Raw genomic sequence first — 21386 nt, forward strand, 5'->3', positions numbered from 1 at the left:
ACGTGAGCCCGGCTGACGGAGCAATTTGCCACCACCAATATGGCGCACCCCAAATCCCGCGAGATTACGTGCTTCTTAAGCGTGCTCACGCAAATCTCCGCCCTTTCTAGTCGCTGAGGCCTGATAGTGCACGATGAGGTAGGTTAAGTGGCTGAGATCAATCTACCGGCATCGGTGTGCGAAGGATAATAAATGTCCCCCTGTGCTGTGTGTGGTGGTCGGGCTATGTGTGTTCTCCTCAGTGTGGTCGCTCTTTCCTCGGTAGAGGCTCCCTAAGAGGGGAATAGACATGAGGCCTTGTAGAGGAGATGGTGGGGTGAAGTGTAAATGGTTATGTGGTCGTGCAGTGTTCTGTGGGATTGGAACACGGGGTATGGCTAGTGTTCGGTGTGTTCTGGCTGATTGGAGCTCCTTCACTTCTGAATGACTGCAAGCCAGTCCGTGTTCACTTCCTGTACTGGTCTCATCTACAGACACCGAGGGTGGATGTCCTCCCTAGTATATATTGCTGAGCTGATGGAAGTGTGCTGATCAGGACTTCATTCTGTGTGCTTGTCCTGGCTCAGCCAGGCAACTAGTATCTTCTGAAGGGGTTTGATAATGGTCACTTACAGGTTACAGCCTTTCATTAGAAAAAGTAAATATAAAGCCAGAACTTAAGCAGAGCTCTATTCCCCAAATTTTTTTTTGTGTATGTATTTTATAATTTTTTTTTTTCTCTCCCGTGTCTGTCATTACATGCACATTAATATTCATACTGTGCTGCCTTCATGCTTATTACTTTTAAAATGGTAATCTCTTATCTCAGGAGCAGGCCCCATCTCAGATGTGGGTATCTGAAGCTTGTCTGTATTGCAGGATTAGGTTCAACTGGCTACCCAGCATGGATCTCATACTTGCGCAGTAAAGATGCTCCGTGAGACAATTTGATTACAGGTTGCCATAGCAATGGCGGTGTGTGATCCTGTCATGTCAACCTGTCAATTAAACGAGAACCCAGATAGGCAAGTGTTGTCAGGGAAAGCAGCAAGACCCGTTTCCCATGGACTCCTGGGATACATGCTGCTGATATCCCAAGAGTCTGTTGGCATTGTACTTTATCTGCAGTCGTCTCTGTCTTAAAGTGCTGAATTTAGATCTTTTCTTAGAGTTCAGAAAAGAGTGGAGAGCTAAAGTTACACTCTGTAGAGTTCAGTGAGGAGAGTTCGGAGAGCTGATTGGAAGAAAAGGATACACCCCTTCCACACAGCTCACAGGACTAGAGCTGAGGCTGTCAATTAGCTGGAGATTCCTTGCTTGGGTTTTTTTTATTTATTTTTTTCCCCTTGCGCTACTGGAGCTGTAATGAGTGGGACAGAGTGCACCGCTGATCGGCGTGTTTTGCGAGATTGGGAGGACGTGATGACATCCTCCCAGAATGGCAGTCTTTATTGAGACAGATACAGCATAATAAAGCGCATTAAAGAGGAAGTAAACCCTGATGGGTTTTACTTCCTCTTTTGCTCACTGCAAATGAAAAGCATAATGGGCTAGTATGCATCGCATACTATCCCATTATGTGCCACTCACCTGCAAAAAAATCCAGCAATGTCCCCTGTGTAGGCGTGTCCATCTTCTGGTCCCTCTTCCTTCCGGCCTCATGTTCTGCGATTCGCTGAGCTGTGTGACGTCACTCCTGCGCATACGCACAGGAGCTGCGACTAACGGCGCAGGCTGGGGAAGAAACAGTACTTGGCTTTGTTTCTTCCCTGCGCATCCACCATTGGAGTTTTTGGTGGACTATAAGTGGCATATCTCCTAAACATGAGCCACTTAGGAGATTTCCACTACCTATAGGTAAGCCTTATTCTAGGCTTACCTATAGGTAGAAGTCCAAAAAGTGGGTTTACAACCATATGACTTGCTTCTGGTTGGAAAATACATCAGGATATGTAAGTAGTGACTGACAGTGAACAAAATATCAAAGGGATGGAACACAAGCACGCATATCAAGCTCTGTGCACATTCTCTGGATAAGTAAGGCATCACCTTCACTGCCATGTGACCTGCGTTTCCCTCAGGCTAGGAGGGACATCTTGCTAGCAGTAGAGCAACCTGTGAAAATGGGCAAGTCACAGTGCAATCATGACTGATTATTGGACTGCTGGCACCTCCTGAAAATGTTACCACAAAAATTCAGCACAGGTACAGCTTTGTAGTGTAGTTTGAAAGCTGACTGCTTAGTGAGCTTAAAGGGGCAGTAAAGGTTCATGTTTTTCACCTTAATGCATTAAGGTGAAAAAACATCTTACGATCACATTCTACACCCCCCCCCCCCCCCTCCTGGTCTACTCTGCTTTTCATTGGATAGATTGATAGCAGCACAGTCATTGGCTCACACTGCTGTCGATCAATTCCAATGACCCAAGGGGCAGGACTGAGTCCTGTAGTCGGCGGCTATGGACGCCGAATACAGGATTTGGGAGCGTGCCCACAAGGTAACCCCCTTGGGAGAGAGCTTCCCTGATGGGTTGATCAGAAGCAGGGAGAAGCCGAGACAGCTGCCGAGGGACCCCAGAAGACTAGGATCAGGGCCACTCTGCAAAACAAGCTGCACAGTGGAGGTAAGTATGACATGTTTTTTAAATAAATATTCAAACCTTTAGTGTCAATTTAACAGATTGGTGACCCTTTGAAAAGGTTTGTTGCCTGGCCTTCCTAGAACTATATTTCATGGTTTCAGCAGCGTACAAGTTTTAGTAAAGGGCTATGAAACCTTTTCCCTGAATCTGCAAAGAAAAGATATTTAAAGTGATATTAAAGTCAAATTTAAAAAATAAAAGCAAACCTGTCATACTTACCTGTGCCGTGTAGTGGTTTTGCACAGAGCAGCCCTGATCCTCCTTTGGTCCCCTGCCAGAACTTCTGGCTCCTCCCTCCTGGCATGTGCCCCCAGAGCAAGCAGCTTGCAATGGATGTTCTGGAGCACCGACTGCATGTCCATAATTGCGCACAGCCACTCAAGTGTTACAAGCCTTGAAAAAAAGGTCTAAATGTCCCGGAACCTCAGCCCTTTAGGGCACCAAATTACATTGGGTTTGAAAATATCAGATACTTTTTGGCTAGTGTGGATTCATTTCCATTCAAACTAACATTCATAATTTTTCTACCCTGCAGCAGCAAAGTTTCTCGCGATACCCTCCATGAAGCTGTGAGGGAGGTTCTACTGGGGTCAAGAAGGAAGAGGAGAAAGTAAGTAACGTGCATACCTTGTGTTTGAGGCATTTGTTCAACATTTTAAAGCCTTATAACTGCCGTATAACAGCCATGACCGCTACATTGGCACCACACAGTGCTGTTAACACAGGAGCGTTGTTAAATATAAAGCAACATTGCTTTCATGAGGCATTGACTCTTGTCAAGTGCTTTCATTGATTTCAGTGTAATGCTCTATAACCGCACCTTTAACAGTGCCTAGAGCATTTGTGTTAAAGCATTTATAAAGTGTTAATAGTGGGAGGGGCTCCTGTATCCCAGAATGCACTGGGAAATAAGATCTAGGACAGAGCAGCTCCAGCCACTTCCTGGCTGTGCAGAGCACCTGTAGTTAACCCCCTTCGTGTGTATGCAGGCAAAAGAATAAAGTTGGCCAACAGTGCCTCCAGGTAGGAGCAGAGGTGCTGTGGCAAAGCTTTTTGTGTCGGCATAATTTAGCTTTGGACCAAGCCAAGTGTCATATCAAAGTATACAAATCCATCTTGCAGAGAATTCACAAAATGGTCTATCACACTACAATCTAAACAAGCAAATCATTGCCTCTAAATCACTTCCCACTAGAAAAGACTCTTTAATTGGCTTCATAAATGCTGTAGGAGCTTTAATTCGCATTGGGGGTTATTTACTAAAGGCAAATCCAACTGAACTTGCAGTGCTAAATGGAAGTGCAGTCGCTGTGGATCTGAGGGGGACATGCAAGAAAGTGTTTTTGTTTGTACATGATTGGATGATGGCAGAGCTTCCCCCTAGTTTCAGGTCTTCCCCCCTCAGATCTGCAGTGACTGCACTTCTAGTGCAAAGTGGATTTGCCTCTAGTAAATCAACCCCATTGACTCGTTTATGATCAACACGTGTGAATGAGCTTGGTGTTTTTTGCATTGCTTTCCCCATTGATTTGAATGTGTAGCGTTCACTACATGTGGGGTCAACTTGACCACAGTTGTAAAGCATTGCTGCAGTGTGTAAACATCCCTCTACGCTGCCTGTTTGCAGCTTTAAGTAAGGGCCATGAATTTTTGCCAACTGCCAATCTAAACACCTACGTGACTGTCGGCAATAGGAAAAAAAGTCAAAATGGTTATTTGAGGAATGTGAATTCTGTGTGCACTACTAGAAATCTATCTGTTGCCGAGGAATCCTCACTCAGTCCTGAAAACTAGACACTTTATAGATTGACTATTCATCAAAGCACGTTTAAAGCGGCGCCCCACCCCCCGCCACATTTGACCCTTTGTTAAGGGGGGGGGGGGCGGCGCAGGCACCTGATTTTGACAGGTACCCGCTCTCTTCCTGGTAAGACTGACATGACAATCTACGTCTGCCGTGCCCATGATGAACGAAATGGTGTAGGGTGCTGACATTGGGCTCCCTGGACAAGTATGTGTCTTTTATATTAAGTTAGCAGCTACAGTATTTGTAGCTGCTGACTTTTTATATATTTTTTTACAGGCTGGAACTCTTCTTTAGCTAGACATGTATCCTTTTTTAAATTTACAGATCAATATTCTTCTTGTTTTCAGCTGCTTTCTGCATACAAAAACTGATTATCGCAGCCAGTGAACTAGATGTAGACGTTCACTGTGTTGCCAATAGATACTGTTTTTTGTTAGGGGTTTAATAAGTTCTTTAACCACATCGATTGTTATTGTTTTTGGATAACAATATGTTCACTGCTCAAATCTGCAGGAGTGTTAGTATTGTGACATTAATGAAGTTCCTTATCTCTCCCTTTTTTATATAGGTTTCTGCAATCCGTGGAACTTCAGATCAGCCTAAAAAACTATGACCCCCAAAAGGACAAGCGTTTCTCTGGCACTGTCAGGTTGGAATACTCCTCTTATTCTAACCCATCTTTTGCCTTGCTTCTCCCTCCTAATTTTATTTGCCTTGAGTGAGGGAAGTCAATGTGGCAAAGGACCTGGGTAGTTCAGTTCCCTGTGGTTTTGTGGTGAGCTGGACGGACCTCCACCCTAGGTCTTAAAATAATAGGGAAGGTGTGGTTTTTTCAATTTTTTTTTTAAAAAACCCACCGCCTAATGCTTCGGCGTTAGATAAGGTTTGTGCCTGGTTCTCCCACATTTCCTCACTCTTCTATTTCTAGTTTTGCTAACCCTTTATGTTCTGCTATCACAGGCTAAAGTCTACACCAAGACCCAAATTCTCAGTATGCATTTTGGGAGATCAGCAGCACTGTGATGAAGCTAAGGCTGTGGATTTGCCCCACATGGATATTGAAGCTCTTAAGAAACTGAACAAGAACAAGAAGCTTGTGAAGAAGTTGGGTACGTAAATTAGTTTTATATGTATTAACCAGTTTGTGCCCAAAGAAAAGGAGTTTGGCTAAGGAAAGAAACATTTGCTATAGGCAAAGTTCCACCCCTGGTTTTAAAGATTTGCTAAACCAAAAACATTGCAGATTACCAGGGTTGTTTTTTTGTTGTGGTGGCCAAGTTTATTAGCTTTTTCCATGTGTTAAACGTCCTTTTTAACAGACCGAAAGTGGCAGAGGGTTGATCCCTGGTTCAGACCAGTGCAGATAAGAAATCACACTACTTCAGCACGATTTCAAAGCCGCACATCAGGGTGATTTTGCACTGCCAATTTTATTGCGGCTTGCAACATCATTTAACAGATGCAAGTCTCAAAGAATTTGGTAATAAGTAGTGCAGGAACCTCTTTTTCAGAATTGCTGCATTGTGAACAGTTTAATTGCCAGGTATGGGGTGTGACTTGCCATGCAATTTGGGAATGTCAAATCGCATGACCAAGTCGCACCAGTCTGAACGAAGGCTTGGACAAACCATTTAACAATGAATGACAAGTGGTGCTTACAATGGTTGGCTTTAACCACTTCAGCCCTGGACCATTTTGCTGGTCAAAGACCAGACCACTTTTTGCGATTCGGCACTGTCGTTTTAACTGACAATTGCATGGTCGTGCGACGTGGCTCCCAAACAAAATTGACATTTGATCACCCCTGCGTTTTTTATTTTTTGCGCTATTAACTAAATCAGAGCGACCATTTTGAAAACCGCATTTTTTTACTTTTTGTTATAATAAATATCCTCCAAAAATATATATAAAAAAAGTTTTCCCTCAGTTTAAGCCGATACGTATTCCTCTACATATTTTTGGTAAAACGCAATAAGCGATTGGTTTGCGCAAAAGTTAAAGCGTTTACAAAATAGGGGATCGTTTTTTTTATGGCATTTTTATTTAAAAAAAAAATAAGTTTTGCTAATAAGGCGGAGATCAGCGATTTTTTTTTATTGTGACTGAAACATGGCTGACACATCGGACATTTTTGGGACCATTGTCATTTATACAGCAATCGCTGCTCTATAAATGCACTGATTCCTGTGGAAATGGCACTGAAGGGGTTAACCAGTGGGTGGCAGTGTAGGGGTGTGTTACCAACTGTTGGGGGTTGGGCTTTAATTTAGTGAACACTGATCTCTGCTCCAATCACCAGCAGAGATCAGCTTTGTTAGGCAGTACGGGGAAATGCCGTTTCAACATTTCCTCGTTCAGCCACCCCGTGAGACAATCGTGGGTATGCCTGCGGCGATCGTGTCCACGGGACCCGTGACTGGCCTCACGGGGGTCCCGACCAGGCGTGCTCACAATGGCAGGGTGGCATTAAAGATTGGATTGGACTATGCCTGCCCGGAACCGGTTAAAGTATGCAAAACCTTTACCTCAAAAGGAAGAACTGTTGTGCTGTAACTGCTTAAAGTGTTAGCTGGCACTTAGCTTGTGTTAGTCAAGTCCATCTAAATCTGCTAGTGCATCTGCCACTATCCTCTGCCCAAATTGGCAATGCTGCTGTCCAAAGGTGCCTCTGTTGCTCCTCCATCCAGAATTAAGACACTCTAGGACTGAAAACACAGCCTAAAAATTGAAATCTTATGTGGCTACCAAATCCAGATTGGAAAATCTGGATTACTAAATTTGTTTTTTAGGTTTGATACAGCTTTAATTTTCACAAATGATTATGAAATCTGATATATTTTTGAAGTTGTGATTTGAGCGAATTAAAAGGAACCTGTCTGGATAAATGTTGGAGCTTGCTTTCTAGAAACGTTTGTGAGTAATCTTCTGGAGCACAAAGAGTATTGCTATGTGCTGCAGTTGCCTGTTAAATTTATTTTATACACTTCCAAATGATATCTGTGGTAAACCAAAATCTATTGCCTTTGTAGCCATGATGGAAAAAAAAAATCCCTGTTTTCCAGAAAAAAAAATTGAAGTTTGATATGTGGCGTAGTTTCACAAATTGTAATTTTTTTCTTTTCTTTTTAAAAAAAAACCTGCTCCTAATTTTTCAGGCATTTCCAGCTCTAGGTATATTCTGCTGAGTTTTTTTTTTTTTTTTTTTTTTTTCCCCCCACTCCTTAACGTTGGAGAGTATCAAAGTCAATAGGGTTATATTGAGTTAAATTATACTTTGTTTTACCTGTGTTTCAATATCACTTTTTGTATTCTCTCTCCAGCTAAGAAGTATGATGCCTTTTTGGCCTCCGAATCACTCATCAAGCAGATTCCTCGTATTTTGGGACCTGGTTTGAATAAAGCTGGAAAATTTCCTTCTTTGTTGACTCACAATGAGAACATGGTGGCCAAAACTGATGAAGTCAAGTCCACCATTAAGTTTCAGATGAAAAAGGTGAGGAAATGAAGGATGGCAGTTTTCTAAATAACAAGCTATTTGAGCCGAATTAAAACATTGCAGAGTTCAGTGTTTGCTAGTAGTCTTGTCCTTTAAAGAACTATACAACTCATCTGGATTCTGATGCCTATAAATTGTGTCATTTAAACCTAAATGTAAATCTGGTAAACCAAACTCTTTATCTCTAGTTAAAGGAGAACTAGAGTACTTTGTAGCAGGACTGCAATATTGCAGAGGTCAATCTGACACTGGGAACCAGTGACTGCAATACAGCGAGGGCTAAAAAATTTGCTGTCACTGTACTGACCCTGCCTGGGGAGGGCTTAAGCATCTAGCTCAAAGCATTAAATGTGTGCCTAACCAGTGTTTGCATACACATTGTTGCTTTTACGAAGGGATGTACTGGATTTTATTTTCTGCTTTGCCAGGAATCAATCCAGCACATCTCCGTGTGTCGTCAGTGATCAGCAGGTGCCGGCGGACATCCATTGGCTGGCATCTGCCCATAGGTTCCTGCTGTGATTAATCACAACAGAAGCAGTGTGCGTGCCCCCTACCCAGAAGTGCAGAATCATATGTATGTTCATAGCAGCTTCCCTGTAGCGGTAAATCTGCTGTGTAGAGAGTCTGCAAGTGTTTCTTCCTCACCTAAAATGGTTGGTTCAACCACCATTTCCAAAATGTGAATTTTTTTTGGAGTGGACAACTGTGTGGTCTGCAGCAGTCTTAAGCATATCTAGCCAATCTTTAGTCATTCCTAGGCAGGACTGTCCAGGGACAGTCTTCCAAGCAGCTTATGTATTGAGTTTTTTTTTCTTCTTTTTTGTGAACTTGTCCTTTAAATTTTTCCAAGGTTCTGATCAGTGTTATAGCTATAACCAGGGCTTTATTTCAGCAGGAACTAGGGGGGAACTCCGTTCCGCCACATCTGGCTCAGGTCTTCTGCTCACCATTATCACTTAACACTGAAGTCCAGATTATGAGTTTACAAGTGATGGCTTATCTCCCAGTAGCCCCCACAGGTCAGATCTCCTGTGCAGATAGCACTGAATGCTGGACAGGGACAAGGGAGATACAGAACAGGTGCCCATGGTTCAGTGCAGTCATAGGCAGGAGAGGGGTAGGCTGCACCCTCTGTGGTCTCGCTTTTTTTTGGCTATAACATTAAAACTAGCTGTGGCCATGTCAAATGCAGTCTTTTTTTATATTTTGTCAAAACTGATAGCAAGTTATCCCATTTTATTTGTGTAAATGCTAACGCTTCAGTGTCTCTTGTATACACATTAAGGAATTGTCTGACAGATGTAAAAATTCAGCAGTCTCACTAAATGCATGTAATCTTCCTAGGTCCTGTGTTTGGCTGTGGCAGTTGGTCATGTCAAGATGACAGAGGAGGAGCTTGTCTACAACATCCATCTTTCCATCAACTTCTTGGTATCACTACTGAAAAAGAACTGGCAGAATGTGAGGGCCTTGTACATCAAGAGCACAATGGGCAAACCACAACGTCTGTACTAATTTGATACCAATAAAGTTTTTCAACTTTAGCCTGTCTGAGATTTATTTTTTCTTTTCTGCCAGGCATGCTTTTTTATAACACGAGACCCTAGAGATCTCTTCTGTCATACATGTCCCCCCTGCCTGTCAGCAGATATCTGAGCCACGCAGGTCAGACCACATTTACGGCCCACTCTGTGTTGCCATGCAGCATTGTGACTCATGTGTGGAAGGGACATCACATTGGCCTGGCCAATCAAGCCTACTTGTGCATTATGGTTTAACTCTGCAGGGAGGCATGTTTGTAAAAATGACCAGTTACACTTACCGGTAACGAGTTTTCTAGGAAATCTTCCAGGACGACACACCTGAGATGACTGGTCCACCTGACAGGAAACACAATCAACAAGTTTAAAAGTTCCCACCCCTCCCTCAGACCCTCAGTTATGGCAAAGGATAGCCCCACACCAGTGTCAGAGGGAAAATTCTGTGAGGAGTGAATACACCACACCAACAAGACAAGGGTAGGGAAGTAGGCCTGCCGTCCTGGAAGATTTCCTAGAAAACCCGTTACCGGTAAGTGTAACTGGTCATTTTCTTCAGTCATCTTCCAGGATGGCACACCTGAGACGATGACCAAGAAGTTCAGGCCTACCTTAGGGCGGGACAACCGCTTGTAGGACCTTCCTGCCAAATGCCAAGTCCTGAGGGGACAACAGCTCCACTCTGTAGTGCCTCAGAAATGTCCTATGGGTCGTCCATGTTGCTGCCCTGCAGATCTGGTCGATTGAGGCGCCTGCCCTTTCTGCCCAGGAGGTTGCCAGGGATCTGGTTGAATGTGCCTTAAGGTGGGCTGGCACTGGTTTACCTGCCTGCCTATAAGCAATAGTTATGGTCTGTCTGACCCATCTAGCTATCGTTGGTTTAGAGGCTTGTAGACCTGCTTTCCTGAGAAGGTGATTAGTAAGTGACGATCTCCTAAAGTCTCTCACTCCAAGTATGCTAGGAGACGGCGCCTGACCTCTAAGCCCACGTACACACGGTCGAAGATTTTGGCAACCAAATCTGTCGGATTTAGTCCGACGGATTGTGTCCGAAACTGTTGCATACACACGGTCGGGCCAAGTTGTCTGATTTCGCGGTTGCCAAGAACGCGGTGACGTAAGCCGTGTACGGCCGGACTAGAAAGAAGTTCAGCACCACGTCTGGCACCCTTTGGGCTCCTTCTGCTGATCTCGTGTTTTAGTAGAAGTTTGTTGAAAGACGATTCGTGCTTTTCAGATTAGTGATTCAGATCGCTACTGCTCTTCACTTTCTGCTTGTCTTTGCGTATCTGATAATCAGTGCGTGCAGTCATTAAGTATTTGCTTCTCATTGTGGACTCCATCTTGTTATAGTACGCTTTGAAAGGCATTTTTTATTGTCTGCTTGCTTCTGCTATTCAGGTCGTCCTTTCAGGCCTTGCTGTTTAGCATTGCTTTCTGGTGTCCGTTCTGACCACCCGACTGTTTTCCAAACATGTTTAGTCTACGTACTCATCGTACAGTTTTTGCTGTGCAGGGGTTCCTACTTTGACTTTGACACAAGCCAAAGGGCTTGTGTCAAAGTCAAAATAAGAACCCCTGCACAGCACAAACTGTACGATGAGTACGTAGACGAAACTTCAGGACCTCAAGTTCTCTACAGGCATCTCACCCCAGGCTCTGGGGATCATTATTCCAGAGACCTCTTCTGCCATCATTCAGCTCCTGCTGAAGGACTATATTATGCAAATTTTTAACCTTAAACATCACATTCTATGTATTTCATGATTGCTAATGTCTTGCATTTCTTAACTCATTCCCTAATTACCATCATTGCAATATGCTCTAATTCATATGCTCTGCCCCTTTGTCCTCATGCGTATTTGCCTCACTAACTTCCCCACCATGCTCTTCTTGGCCCCTAAAACTATAGTCTAGTCACTTGACAATGTCTTTTGGCAGCACCATAGTATTGCTTTCCCCTAAACACCCCCTAAAATCTCTACAAATGTGATGTGTGTGTGCTTCAATTCATGCAAAGTGACCTTTTTATTTTCTGGAGTTGTGCCAAACTCATTAGGAACCCCCTCTCCCCAATTGTTACCTCAGCTGATAGCAATCTTCTATCTGATGACTTGACCCAACCCAATACACACTCTAAATACCTTTTTCATGATCACATCTATGGAACAATTCACCAAAGCATGTAGTGTAAGGGCCTCAATACTGTCAAATGCTAGTTTTTATTTTTTTAACACATTAATTTTCTTGCTATGTAATAGCAAAATGTCCTTCCATTTTGTTATTATGACACTTCTTACCTGTCCGGTGGGCTGCCAATAGTGTAACTAAGGAGGGGCTATACAAAGTATCACACATTATTTAGGCATTCAGCTCTCCAAGTGGAGAGGGTTACCGGTCCTAAACATCCCCCCTCATTTTTTATCAAGGGCCCATCAGATGGGGGGTTAGGACTCTCATGAGGGGACCTTATACTTTAGGCTTTAAATACTCATTTTAAAAAATGTTATACTAATTTTGTCCAAAAATGTGGGTGTCTAATCTGCATGCAATGTTGATTTGTAAAATTACTAGTTTTTTTTTTTTTTTCTTGTGTCACTACACAGTGTCCTTCAACGCCACAGGAATGGCAGACTGTGGCCTCCCACTTTGACATTTTTGGTCAAGTTGTGCCTTTTTCAGCAACAGTCCAAACCCAAGTTCAGAGTGAGATGAGGGGACAGTCTCTTCTTCAGATAATCTTATGTTGTGGGTCTGCTACACGCACACCTTTTTGTTAACTAATGTGTAGTGCATTACTGATCTAAATCATGCTAATTTTCAGCACCATGACAGGAAAATGGCATGATTGTCCAAATTTACACCTCACTCTGGGTGCTTTTTACTAAAGGCACATCCACTAAGTGCACTGCAAAAGTACACCTGAAACTGCATTTGGAGTGCAAAGTGGAGTTGCCTTTAGTAAATCACACTCCTCAGCACAAACTAAAATTTCACTACAAATACATTTTAAGACCAATGAAAAAGGAAGCCACACATTGTTGAGAATTCAACTTTTTAATACAAGCACATTCATATGTGCGTTTAGTAAAGGTTTTTACAACAAACCAAGATATTTTGGGTATCCAAAACCCAGTTTAATCATATTTATTTTTTACTTGTTTTTTGTGTAAACAGGCATGTATCAAACCGTAAAATACAGAACACAGGAACTTGCAAAGTTCAACTTTGAAAAGTGAAGACAATATCAGACATGAGTATGTACAAACTGGGCTGATATTGCCTTCATCGCATGGGGTGTCACCCCTGAAAAATACTAATTTGGAAGATGCACAGTGTGTCAACATGTGCTATCTCCCATCATGGGGGATCAATGTAAATGCTTTGGGGCTGCAACCCCTTCAGCTCGGACACTTTCCACAAAACATGTACATTGATCACCCATGATGTGAGAGAGCGCATGTTTACACACTGCATCTTCCAAATTTGGAATTATGCAAAATACACTTGTTTTTTTCGTTTTCACACTCTCCCCAAAACATCAATGATGTTCTTCATTTTATTTTTAACATCGATGTTTTGTTGTGCAATTTCCAAATCCCGATTGCACCCCATTATCTCCCCGATCAAGATCTGGGCACTTTCACTGGTAAAACGGGAATCTTCCTCCACATCACCTAGAAAAACAAACACACCATGTAATCCAAATATGGTGATATACATTGATGAGCTTACCGGAAGCTGTGTTCTCTGACACTCACCTGTTGTGACAATTTGGCCAACCTCCACGATCTCTCCTTCCTCCTCCCGCTCCTCTGTTTCTTCTTTTGGAAGTTGCCCTTCTTTGGGAGGGGTGTGGTCCCTGGTGTCCTCATACTTGCTGAGTCGTCTCTTCCCCTATGAGAATGTAAACAAAGATTAATTGGCACACAGAGGGCATAAATAGGAATATGAAACATTGCTTGGAAGTGTTGTACAGTTGTTTGTTTGGGCCGAGTTACAAGGTGAGAACGTTATTGGGGCCACTTTGTTAAGCTGGAATACTTCCCTGCAGAACGATGTTTCATACGAACGAACGAACGAAACCATGACCTTGAAAGTGGCCATTTTAAAATGCACAACATGAAATCAAAGCACATGGAGCATGTATGCAAGCAAGAATAATCATATGAACACACGACAACTACTTTCTTTTTTTTAAGAACACGCTTGATCCTTAGGTACTGCTCGTGCTCCCTCAGTTTCAGGTCTGACCAGTGTTTTTTCAGTTGATCCTTGGATCGGCGTACCCCAAAATTCTTCAGAAGACTTTTCACAACTTTATTCATGATCTTGGCCTTTCTGATATTTGGGTTTGGGTAAGGTCCATACTTTCCATCATAGTCGGTCCTGTTCAATATGTCGACCATCTCCAACATCTCTCCAAAAGACATATTTGAGGCCTTAAATCTTGTCTTCCTGGATCGGGACGTTTCAGGCTCCGGGCTTTCCTCACCCTCCTCCTCGTTAGTGGAACTATTATTGCGCACCTGCGTTCTCTCCGCCATGTGCTCTCCCCACTGCACGGGAAGCGAAAGGGTGGGGAATAGTCTGGAAAGAACGTCAGGGGCGGGCGGAGTTTCACGCATGTGCACTGTATACAAAACGCCACACATGTGTATCGTCCGTATGATCTGGGAGGAGAGTGTGAGTCACGGACACGGCGAAACGAACGTAACATTTTTAAATTTGTGCTTCACTAGACTAGACTGCTTGTATCTAGGCCACTGTTGGGACAAGATTAGGAGGGATTTTAATTGCATTATTAGTATTTGAGGGTTTGTCTTGTGTTGTGTCTTGCAGACAAAATGGACCCATTCAACAATCCCAACTTTATGGGGCTCTTCCTCGAGCTCTACATGGAGATGCCCTGCCTTTGGCAGTTCCACAACAAATTTTATTATGACAGATCAAAGAGGAACGCAGCACTGGAGAAACTGCTTGCTTTGGTGCAGATCAGGGTCCCCACGGCAGACATGACATATCTGAATCGCAAAATTGTGGCCATGAAGCTTACATATTTCAGGGAGAGAAAGAAGCACCTGGAGTCCTTGAGAGCAGGAGATCCAGATGCTGTTTACTACCCCAGGATGGTGCACTTTGACAGGCTGCATTTTCTGTTAGACCAGGGGGTACCCAGGCCACCACTCTCCATGCTTCCTCCAAGGCATCCTTCACCCCCAGCTAAGGCTTCTGATGTACAACCTGGGCCTTCCAGGCAGCACCATGTGGTGGGGCCCAGCTTGGGACAGGTATGGCATTGTTAAACATATTTCTTGTGTTACATTTAATGATTTTAACTAGATGTTCTTATTGATCAGTAAGTTGTGGTTTCTCCAAGTGGTTTACATCTCAATAGACAGTAGTGACCAAAAATGATTTTGACGGGAAAGAAAAATGCTGGTGTCAGAATGATAGTCTGTTCTATTTGGTAACAGTCAAATAGCAAAAGCCAGGAGCACAAAATGTGATTGATGATCAAAAAACTAAAACTTTGTCCCCTTTTCATACACAGAAAGACCTCTGTCGGGGGGAGGCTGTGGCAAGTGGCAGCCAGGAGGTCCAACAACGCCCTCCTCCTCCTGCCCCAGCTACAGGAGCCCAGCCACAGCCTGGAAGGATGCCTGGTGGGAAGTCACAAAGGAAGACCAGAGAGTGATGGCCTGGGATGAGTCTGGTGTGCCAGAAGATGCAGCCTGTTCAAGATCACCATCCTGGGGACAGAAATGGCATCTGAATTTCCTGCTCTCTAGGACTTCAGGAGCAGACTTCTCTCCCTGAGATATCTACTCCTCAGGCCACCAATTTTTTTATATCTCATTTAGTCATGTCTGCCCTGGAGGCCAAAGGCTGCACCAAAGTTAAGAAGTTTCTCCAGTGCTGCGTTCCTAGTTTTATTTTCGAGCAAAAAAAAAATAATTTTATTTTTGTTTGATGAAATACTTGTGTAATGTGGTTTCCTTCAAAAAGTAGAGTTTATTTGTGAGCAGGCAGGTACATTTCCAAAATACAAAGTGAAATAAATAACAAGGGGTACCAACACTAAACAACCTCCTGTAGATTAAAAAAGCAAAAGAAAATCTAAAAAAATACAATAATGTTGTTGTTGTAAGTTTACACCCAAAAATAAAAAGTAAAAAAAAGGAGAAATGAGCAGTGTCTTTAAAGGAGATTTTTAGGGAATCCCCCCCCCCCCCAAAAAAAACATCCAAAAAATAAAAAAAACATTGTGTAAATGTGACTTAAACTAAAATTGTATTGCTGAAATGGTTAAAAAAGAGTAATGAAATCCGTTCGGGAGAAGTGTGTGTGACTATGAGCATCAAAAGAAGTTGGTTCTTGCAGCATTGTAAAGAACAAGAGAATGTGCTTGATGAATGATTTTTTAACATTGCAGCGTGACGAATGTGCTATATCGCTTACGAGCAGTAGTTTTACCTGAACGAGCGATTCCGTGTCGGAATTTGAATGTGAGCATGCGTGGCACTTGGTCCGATGAAAATGCTCTACACATGATCGGATTAGGTCCGTCCGGCCCAGTTGGTCGGGAAATCTTTCGAACATGTTGGAAAATTGGGTCGGACGCAGATTCGGACGGAATCAGTCCGATGCATACCACACACTGTCAGATAATCTGACGACACGGTCCGATAAGACTCATTCCGACAGATTCTCTGACCATGTGTACAAGGGCTAAGAGATGGAACCTTTCCTCTTCCTTGTTCTTAGGGTTCTGGCAGAAGGACGGGAGCATAATCTCTTGTGTTCTGTGGAACAAAGAAGCTACTTTTGGCAAAGGGGATCCTGAGTGAGGATTACCCTATCCATTAGGATACGCAAAAATGGCTCTTTAATCGAAAGAGCCTGTATATCACCCACCCTTCTGGCTGTGGTAATAGCCAGAAGGAAGGCTAACTTAAATTATAAAAGTCTAACAGAAATTTGAGCCACCGGCTCAAAGGTCCTCTTTGTTAGGGCATCTAACACCAGGGATAGGTCCCATGGAGAGCAACTGACTGACTTGACTGGAACTACCCTTTCCCTGGCCAACAGAAATCTCTTTATCAGGGGTTCTTGTCCTAGCCACCTGTCAAAAAAACACGGACATGGCTGCCACCTGGACCTTGAGTGCTGACTGCCAATCCCTGGTCCACCCCCTCTTGAAGAAAGTCTAGGATGGTAGGTATCATCTGGAGAGCCCCCTCCTTAGACTGCAGCCAATGGGAGAAAACTTTCCAGACCTTTGCATAAATTCTCCTGGTGACTCCTTTTCTACTGAGAGTGTCTATCACTCTCTCCGAGCAACCCCTGTCACGGAGTATTTTCCTCTCAAGAGCCATGCTGTCAAACGGTCCGGGTCGGGGTGAAAGACTGGACCTTGAATGAGTAGGTCTCTTTGTACTGGCAGGTGCAGGGGGGGAGCTACTGAGCGACTCTGAATGGTGGGGAACCAAACCCTCTTTGTCCACCAGGGTGCTATCAGCTCCGGGTCTGTCCTTGACTGGGTCAACTTCTGTAGAACCCTGGGAATGAGTGCCAGTGGGGGAAAGGCATAAGCCAGCCTGAAATTCCACACCTGTACAAAGGCGTCTATCCCTTCTGCCCCCTGTTCCTTGTAAAGGGAGAAAAATCTGCAGACCTTCGCATTCCCCTGGGAAGCGAATAAATCAATTTCTGGCCTGCCGAAATGCCTGCACACCAGGGCAAAAATCTTTGTTCAACCCCCATTCTCCCTGAATGATGGGCTGTCTGCTTAGAAAATCTGCCTGAAGATTGAACGACCCTTTTATATGAATTGCTGAAAGTGAAAGGATCCTCCTTTCCGCTTCCACGAGGATCTGCTGTGCTAATTCCCTCAGTCTGCCTGACCTTGTCCTCCCTTGGTGGTTCAGGTAGGCAACCGTGACCTGGTTGTCCGAGAGGACCTGTACCTCTCTGCCCTGCAGTTGATCTTGGAAGTAGCTTAGCGCCTTGCCTACCGCCAGAAGCTCCCTGAAATTGGAGGACTCCCTGGCTTGGCTGCAGTTCCAGGATCCCTGGGTATGCCGGTCTCCCAGAGGAACCCCCCCCCCAAGAGCTGGCGTCCGTGGTTAGAACCAACGGGTCTATCTGGGACCATGGGCCACCCTTCGACAGATTGTCTGAGTCCAGCCACCACTGCAGAGAGAGTGACCTCTTCTGTGAGCGACACTCTTCTCTCCAGTGTTTCTTTTCTCCCCCCCCCCCCCCCACGAGGCAAGCAGGAAGGCCTGGAGCTGCTGAGAATGGAGCTGTGCCCAAGTCACTGCCGGTATACAAGAGGTCATGAGACCCAGTAGTCTCATGATATACCTCAGGGAGGCTTCTCCTTCGAGAAGGGTGATGACTGCATTCTGGACTTTCGCTACCTTCTCTGTTGGAAGGAATACCCTCTGTGCCTGTGAGTCTATCAGGTAGCCTAGATAAAGCTTGGACTGAGATGGAGTCAGCGAAGACTTTTCCCGGCTGACCATCTAACCCAAGGTCTCCAGGGTCCGTAGCACTGTGTCTCAAAGTTTGCGCCTGATCCACACTGTAGACTAGTAAATCGTCCAGGTAGGGTATCAAACCTATTCCCTGGAGATGCAAGTATGCTACCACCTCGGCCATTACTTTCGTGAAAAGCCGCCAGTCCAAATGGGAGTGTTCTGAATTGCCAGTGTTCTACCTTCTGCCTGCAAATTGCGAAGCGTAGGTATTTCTGGTGTTCTGGAGCAATGGGTATGTGTAAATATGCGTCTTTCAGGTCCAGAGTGACCATAAAAACTCCTGCTTGAAGATGTTTCCTTACAGAATAAATACTTTCCATTCTGAACCTCTTGTGCAATAAGTAACGGTTGAGTCCTCTCAAATTTATTATCAACCGAAACTTGCCCGAGGGCTTCGGAACCACAAACACGTGGGAGTAAAAGCCCTGGACCAACTGACTGGCTGGAACCGGAGCAATAACGTCTTGGTCTGCCAGCTCTTGTATACTTCCCAGTAGACCCTCTGCTTTGGCCGGGTCCCTGGGGAGAAAGGTAACAAGAAAATTCTGTGGGGGTAACAGCTGAAATTCTAGTCTGTACCCCTCTCAAGAGGCTTAAAATAAATGAACTCTGCGTAAACTTCTCCCACTCGGAAAGGAACCTGCAGAGCCTGGCGCCTACCTTTACGGTGGCGTCATTTGGCTTCCCGGAAAAAAGGATTGCACTCTTTTCCTTTCCCTTTCCCTTTCTGAGACTCCACTTCTTCCTCTGGTCACTTCTCCCCTTATGTTGAGCTTTTGACTGGGGGCCACAAAAAATCTTTTGTCCCCTCTCTCTTTTGGGCTTCACTGGGAACTTCTTTCCCCTCTCAGTGGACCGGGGTAGGACCTGATCCAGACCCGAACCAAAGAGCAGGGAGCCCTCAAAGGGAATCCCGCATAGACGAGATTTAGAAGTGAAGTCCCTGTCCCAGGTTTTTACCCATAGGGACCTTCTAGTGGAGTTTAGAAGTGCTGCTGACTTGGCTGTGGTTCTGACAGTTTCCACTGCTGCATCTGCCACATACGCTACTGCTCTGATTACATCCAGCGAGTCTACAATTTCTTTAGTCTCTTTGCTACGTGAGACGTGTTCCATTAATCTGCCAAGCCACGCGTCTGCATTTCTGGCTACACAGGCGGAGGCTAGGGCGGGAGCCATTGCCGCTGCATTCGCCTCCCAAGCCCTCCTGAGTAAAATCTCAGACTTTTTGTCCATCTGGTCCTAAATGCTTCCGGAATCCTCAAAGGACAGATCAGACCTTTTGGACACCTGTGCTAGGGCTGCGTCCAAACGAGGAGTCTTAAAAAAACTTCTCTTCCTCCTCGTCCTTGAAGGGACACCTTCTCTTCCAGGCCTTTAGCCTAAGAAGCTTACGTTCAGGTTCTTTCCATTCCCTGAGGATTATATCCTTCAGGGACTGGTGAACAGGAAAGGTCCTGGCCTGTAACCTTCCTAGGCCTCTATACACCCTATCCTGTGCTGAAATCTGAGCAGAGGGTACTTGTCCCCTCCTGTTTGCCTGCTGGAGTGCTGTGGTTGTGGGCTTGGATTGCGCACTATTGCCTCTCCAACCCTTTTAGTGCTGCCTGGGTGCTTTCCACTGCACCCTCTGCCGCCTTTGCCGGTAATTGGTGCCATTTTGTGGAAGTCCGTCGCCCGGAAATGACGTCGGGCACTCGCAACGGACTTCCGGTTATGCGCAGTGATGCTGGAACGCAAGCCATTGGCGTCCAGACATTACTCCCACAAAGGAAGAGGAAACTGCACCGGACTGGCGTCTGGAAGTCCGACCCCCGGAAGTGACGTTGGGCGCTCACGGCGGACTTCCGATCATGCGCAGTGGCGCTGGAACGCACACCATTTGCGTCCAGCCACCGCTGCCATAGGGGAGAAAGATGAAGCTCACCGCACTCCACCAACGAAACCGGAACCAGCAACCCCCTTTTAGGTAAGGCGAAACAGTACCAGTGGGGAGCAGTGCTACCAAGGACAACTCCCCTGTCCTGCTATTGGTTTCCCTAATACCGGGAAAACTACCCCCAAGGTGGCCCTCAGCATCGGAGGTCATTTGAGACTACTGCAGACCCCCTGTCTGCTCGAGTCTCCAAGCCTGGGGAAAAAATTCTTGAGGAAAAGGGTCCCAAACCCCACCGGTTAAAAAATGTAGAAACTTGGTTTCGCTGCCGCTTGTGGGAAACACAATCAAGAACTGAGGGAGGGGTGGGAACTTTTAAACTTGTTGTTGATTGTGGTTACTGTCAGGTGGACCAGTCATCTCTCAGGTGTGCCGTCCTGGAAGATGACTGGAGAAAGAGAGATTTACTACAGCTTCAATGTATAGCTGGGGCAAAATGTTTAAAAAAGTACACCTGACTTTTCCCCAGGTTTTGCCTTTTTAATATGAAAGCACAGGAAAATCCCTGATGGCATCTTTGGCCTCTGCATTTTCCTAAGCACCGGTTGTCGTCCACTGAAGTACTGGGTGTCCCATGTCTACCATATATTAGAGGCCACAAACAGATTGTGCCCTTTTCAGCCAGCAGCAGTTATGTCATTGGTGTTCAGCCACTAATTTACTAGCCATAAGAACATTCCTGTTAATATTGCAAGCAATCCATTTATTACAAAAAGAAATAAGAACTCATTTTGATACTCTTAAGTTGCACTAATAGACAGACTGTTTTACTTTCATGTCTTTATTGAACACACCCATTAAACATTCAGTGCTGTAGGAAAAGGCGCGTTTAACCCTTGGTCTGGTGTTAGGTTGAACCTTTGACTTCATGCAAGCACTTTTGGTAGCTGTGCATAATGTTGAGGAATTTTTGCCCATTCCTCTTTACAAAGCTGCTTCAGGTCAGACGGATTTGTAGGGTGTCTGGTGTGAACTGCTCTCTGAAGGTCATTCCACAGCATCTCTATGGGGTTAAGGTCTGGGTTCTGACTGGGCCACTCTAAAAGGCATTTTGTTTTCTGAAGCCAGCCTAGTATATTTATCTTGACTCTTATGGTTGTCCTGCATCACTCCACATCTACTAAACGTCAGCAGGCACCTGACATCCTGTACTTATCCTGTTGGTAATCTTGGGGATTTTTAAGATGGAGAGGTTGGAGCTGTAGGATTAATCTTTAATCAAGACCATGATTTCCCCTTTGCAATCTTAACACAGCATTTTCCTTATTCAGTGCAGAGTTTTCTGCTTAAGCCTACAGCTGTCAAAAATAAACTTGGCAGGCTGCTTTTTTTTTTTTTTATCACAACATTCCTCAGGAGAGAGAAACATTTGTTACACTTTGTTCTTTTAAAGGGGTAGTCCAGCCTGAGCTTGTTTGGTTGGGCTTCTCCTATGGATC

General features: G+C 44.7%; 1 protein-coding gene and 1 long non-coding RNA gene across 2 annotated transcripts; both read left to right on the forward strand.

Annotated features, from left to right (window-relative positions):
• Nucleotide 1: 1 nt before the first annotated feature.
• RPL10A (ribosomal protein L10a) lies at nt 2-9476 on the forward strand. Its single transcript, XM_077481447.1, has 6 exons — nt 2-138; nt 3157-3231; nt 4997-5077; nt 5389-5537; nt 7749-7921; nt 9272-9476. Exons 1-6 carry the CDS (start codon nt 134-136, stop codon nt 9440-9442), a joined length of 654 nt encoding a protein of 217 aa, XP_077337573.1. The 5' UTR covers nt 2-133; the 3' UTR covers nt 9443-9476.
• A 2666-nt stretch (nt 9477-12142) lies between these two features.
• LOC143982585 (uncharacterized) lies at nt 12143-15444 on the forward strand. Its single transcript, XR_013274483.1, has 2 exons — nt 12143-14756; nt 15020-15444. It is a non-coding gene; the product is annotated as an uncharacterized LOC143982585 (long non-coding RNA).
• Nucleotides 15445-21386: the final 5942 nt, after the last annotated feature.

This window comes from Lithobates pipiens, unplaced genomic scaffold, assembly GCF_037356315.1.
Source record: "Lithobates pipiens isolate NorthernLeopardFrog02 unplaced genomic scaffold, aLitPip1_a1.2 Scaffold_16, whole genome shotgun sequence".
NCBI classification, from domain to species: domain Eukaryota; kingdom Metazoa; phylum Chordata; class Amphibia; order Anura; family Ranidae; genus Lithobates; species Lithobates pipiens.

Coding starts and splice junctions, on each gene's coding strand:
- RPL10A (XM_077481447.1), top strand. Junction 3,232..4,996: donor TCAAGAAGGAAGAGGAGAAA/GTAAGTAACGTG, acceptor TTTTTTATATAG/GTTTCTGCAATCCGTGGAAC. Junction 5,078..5,388: donor CGTTTCTCTGGCACTGTCAG/GTTGGAATACTC, acceptor CTGCTATCACAG/GCTAAAGTCTACACCAAGAC.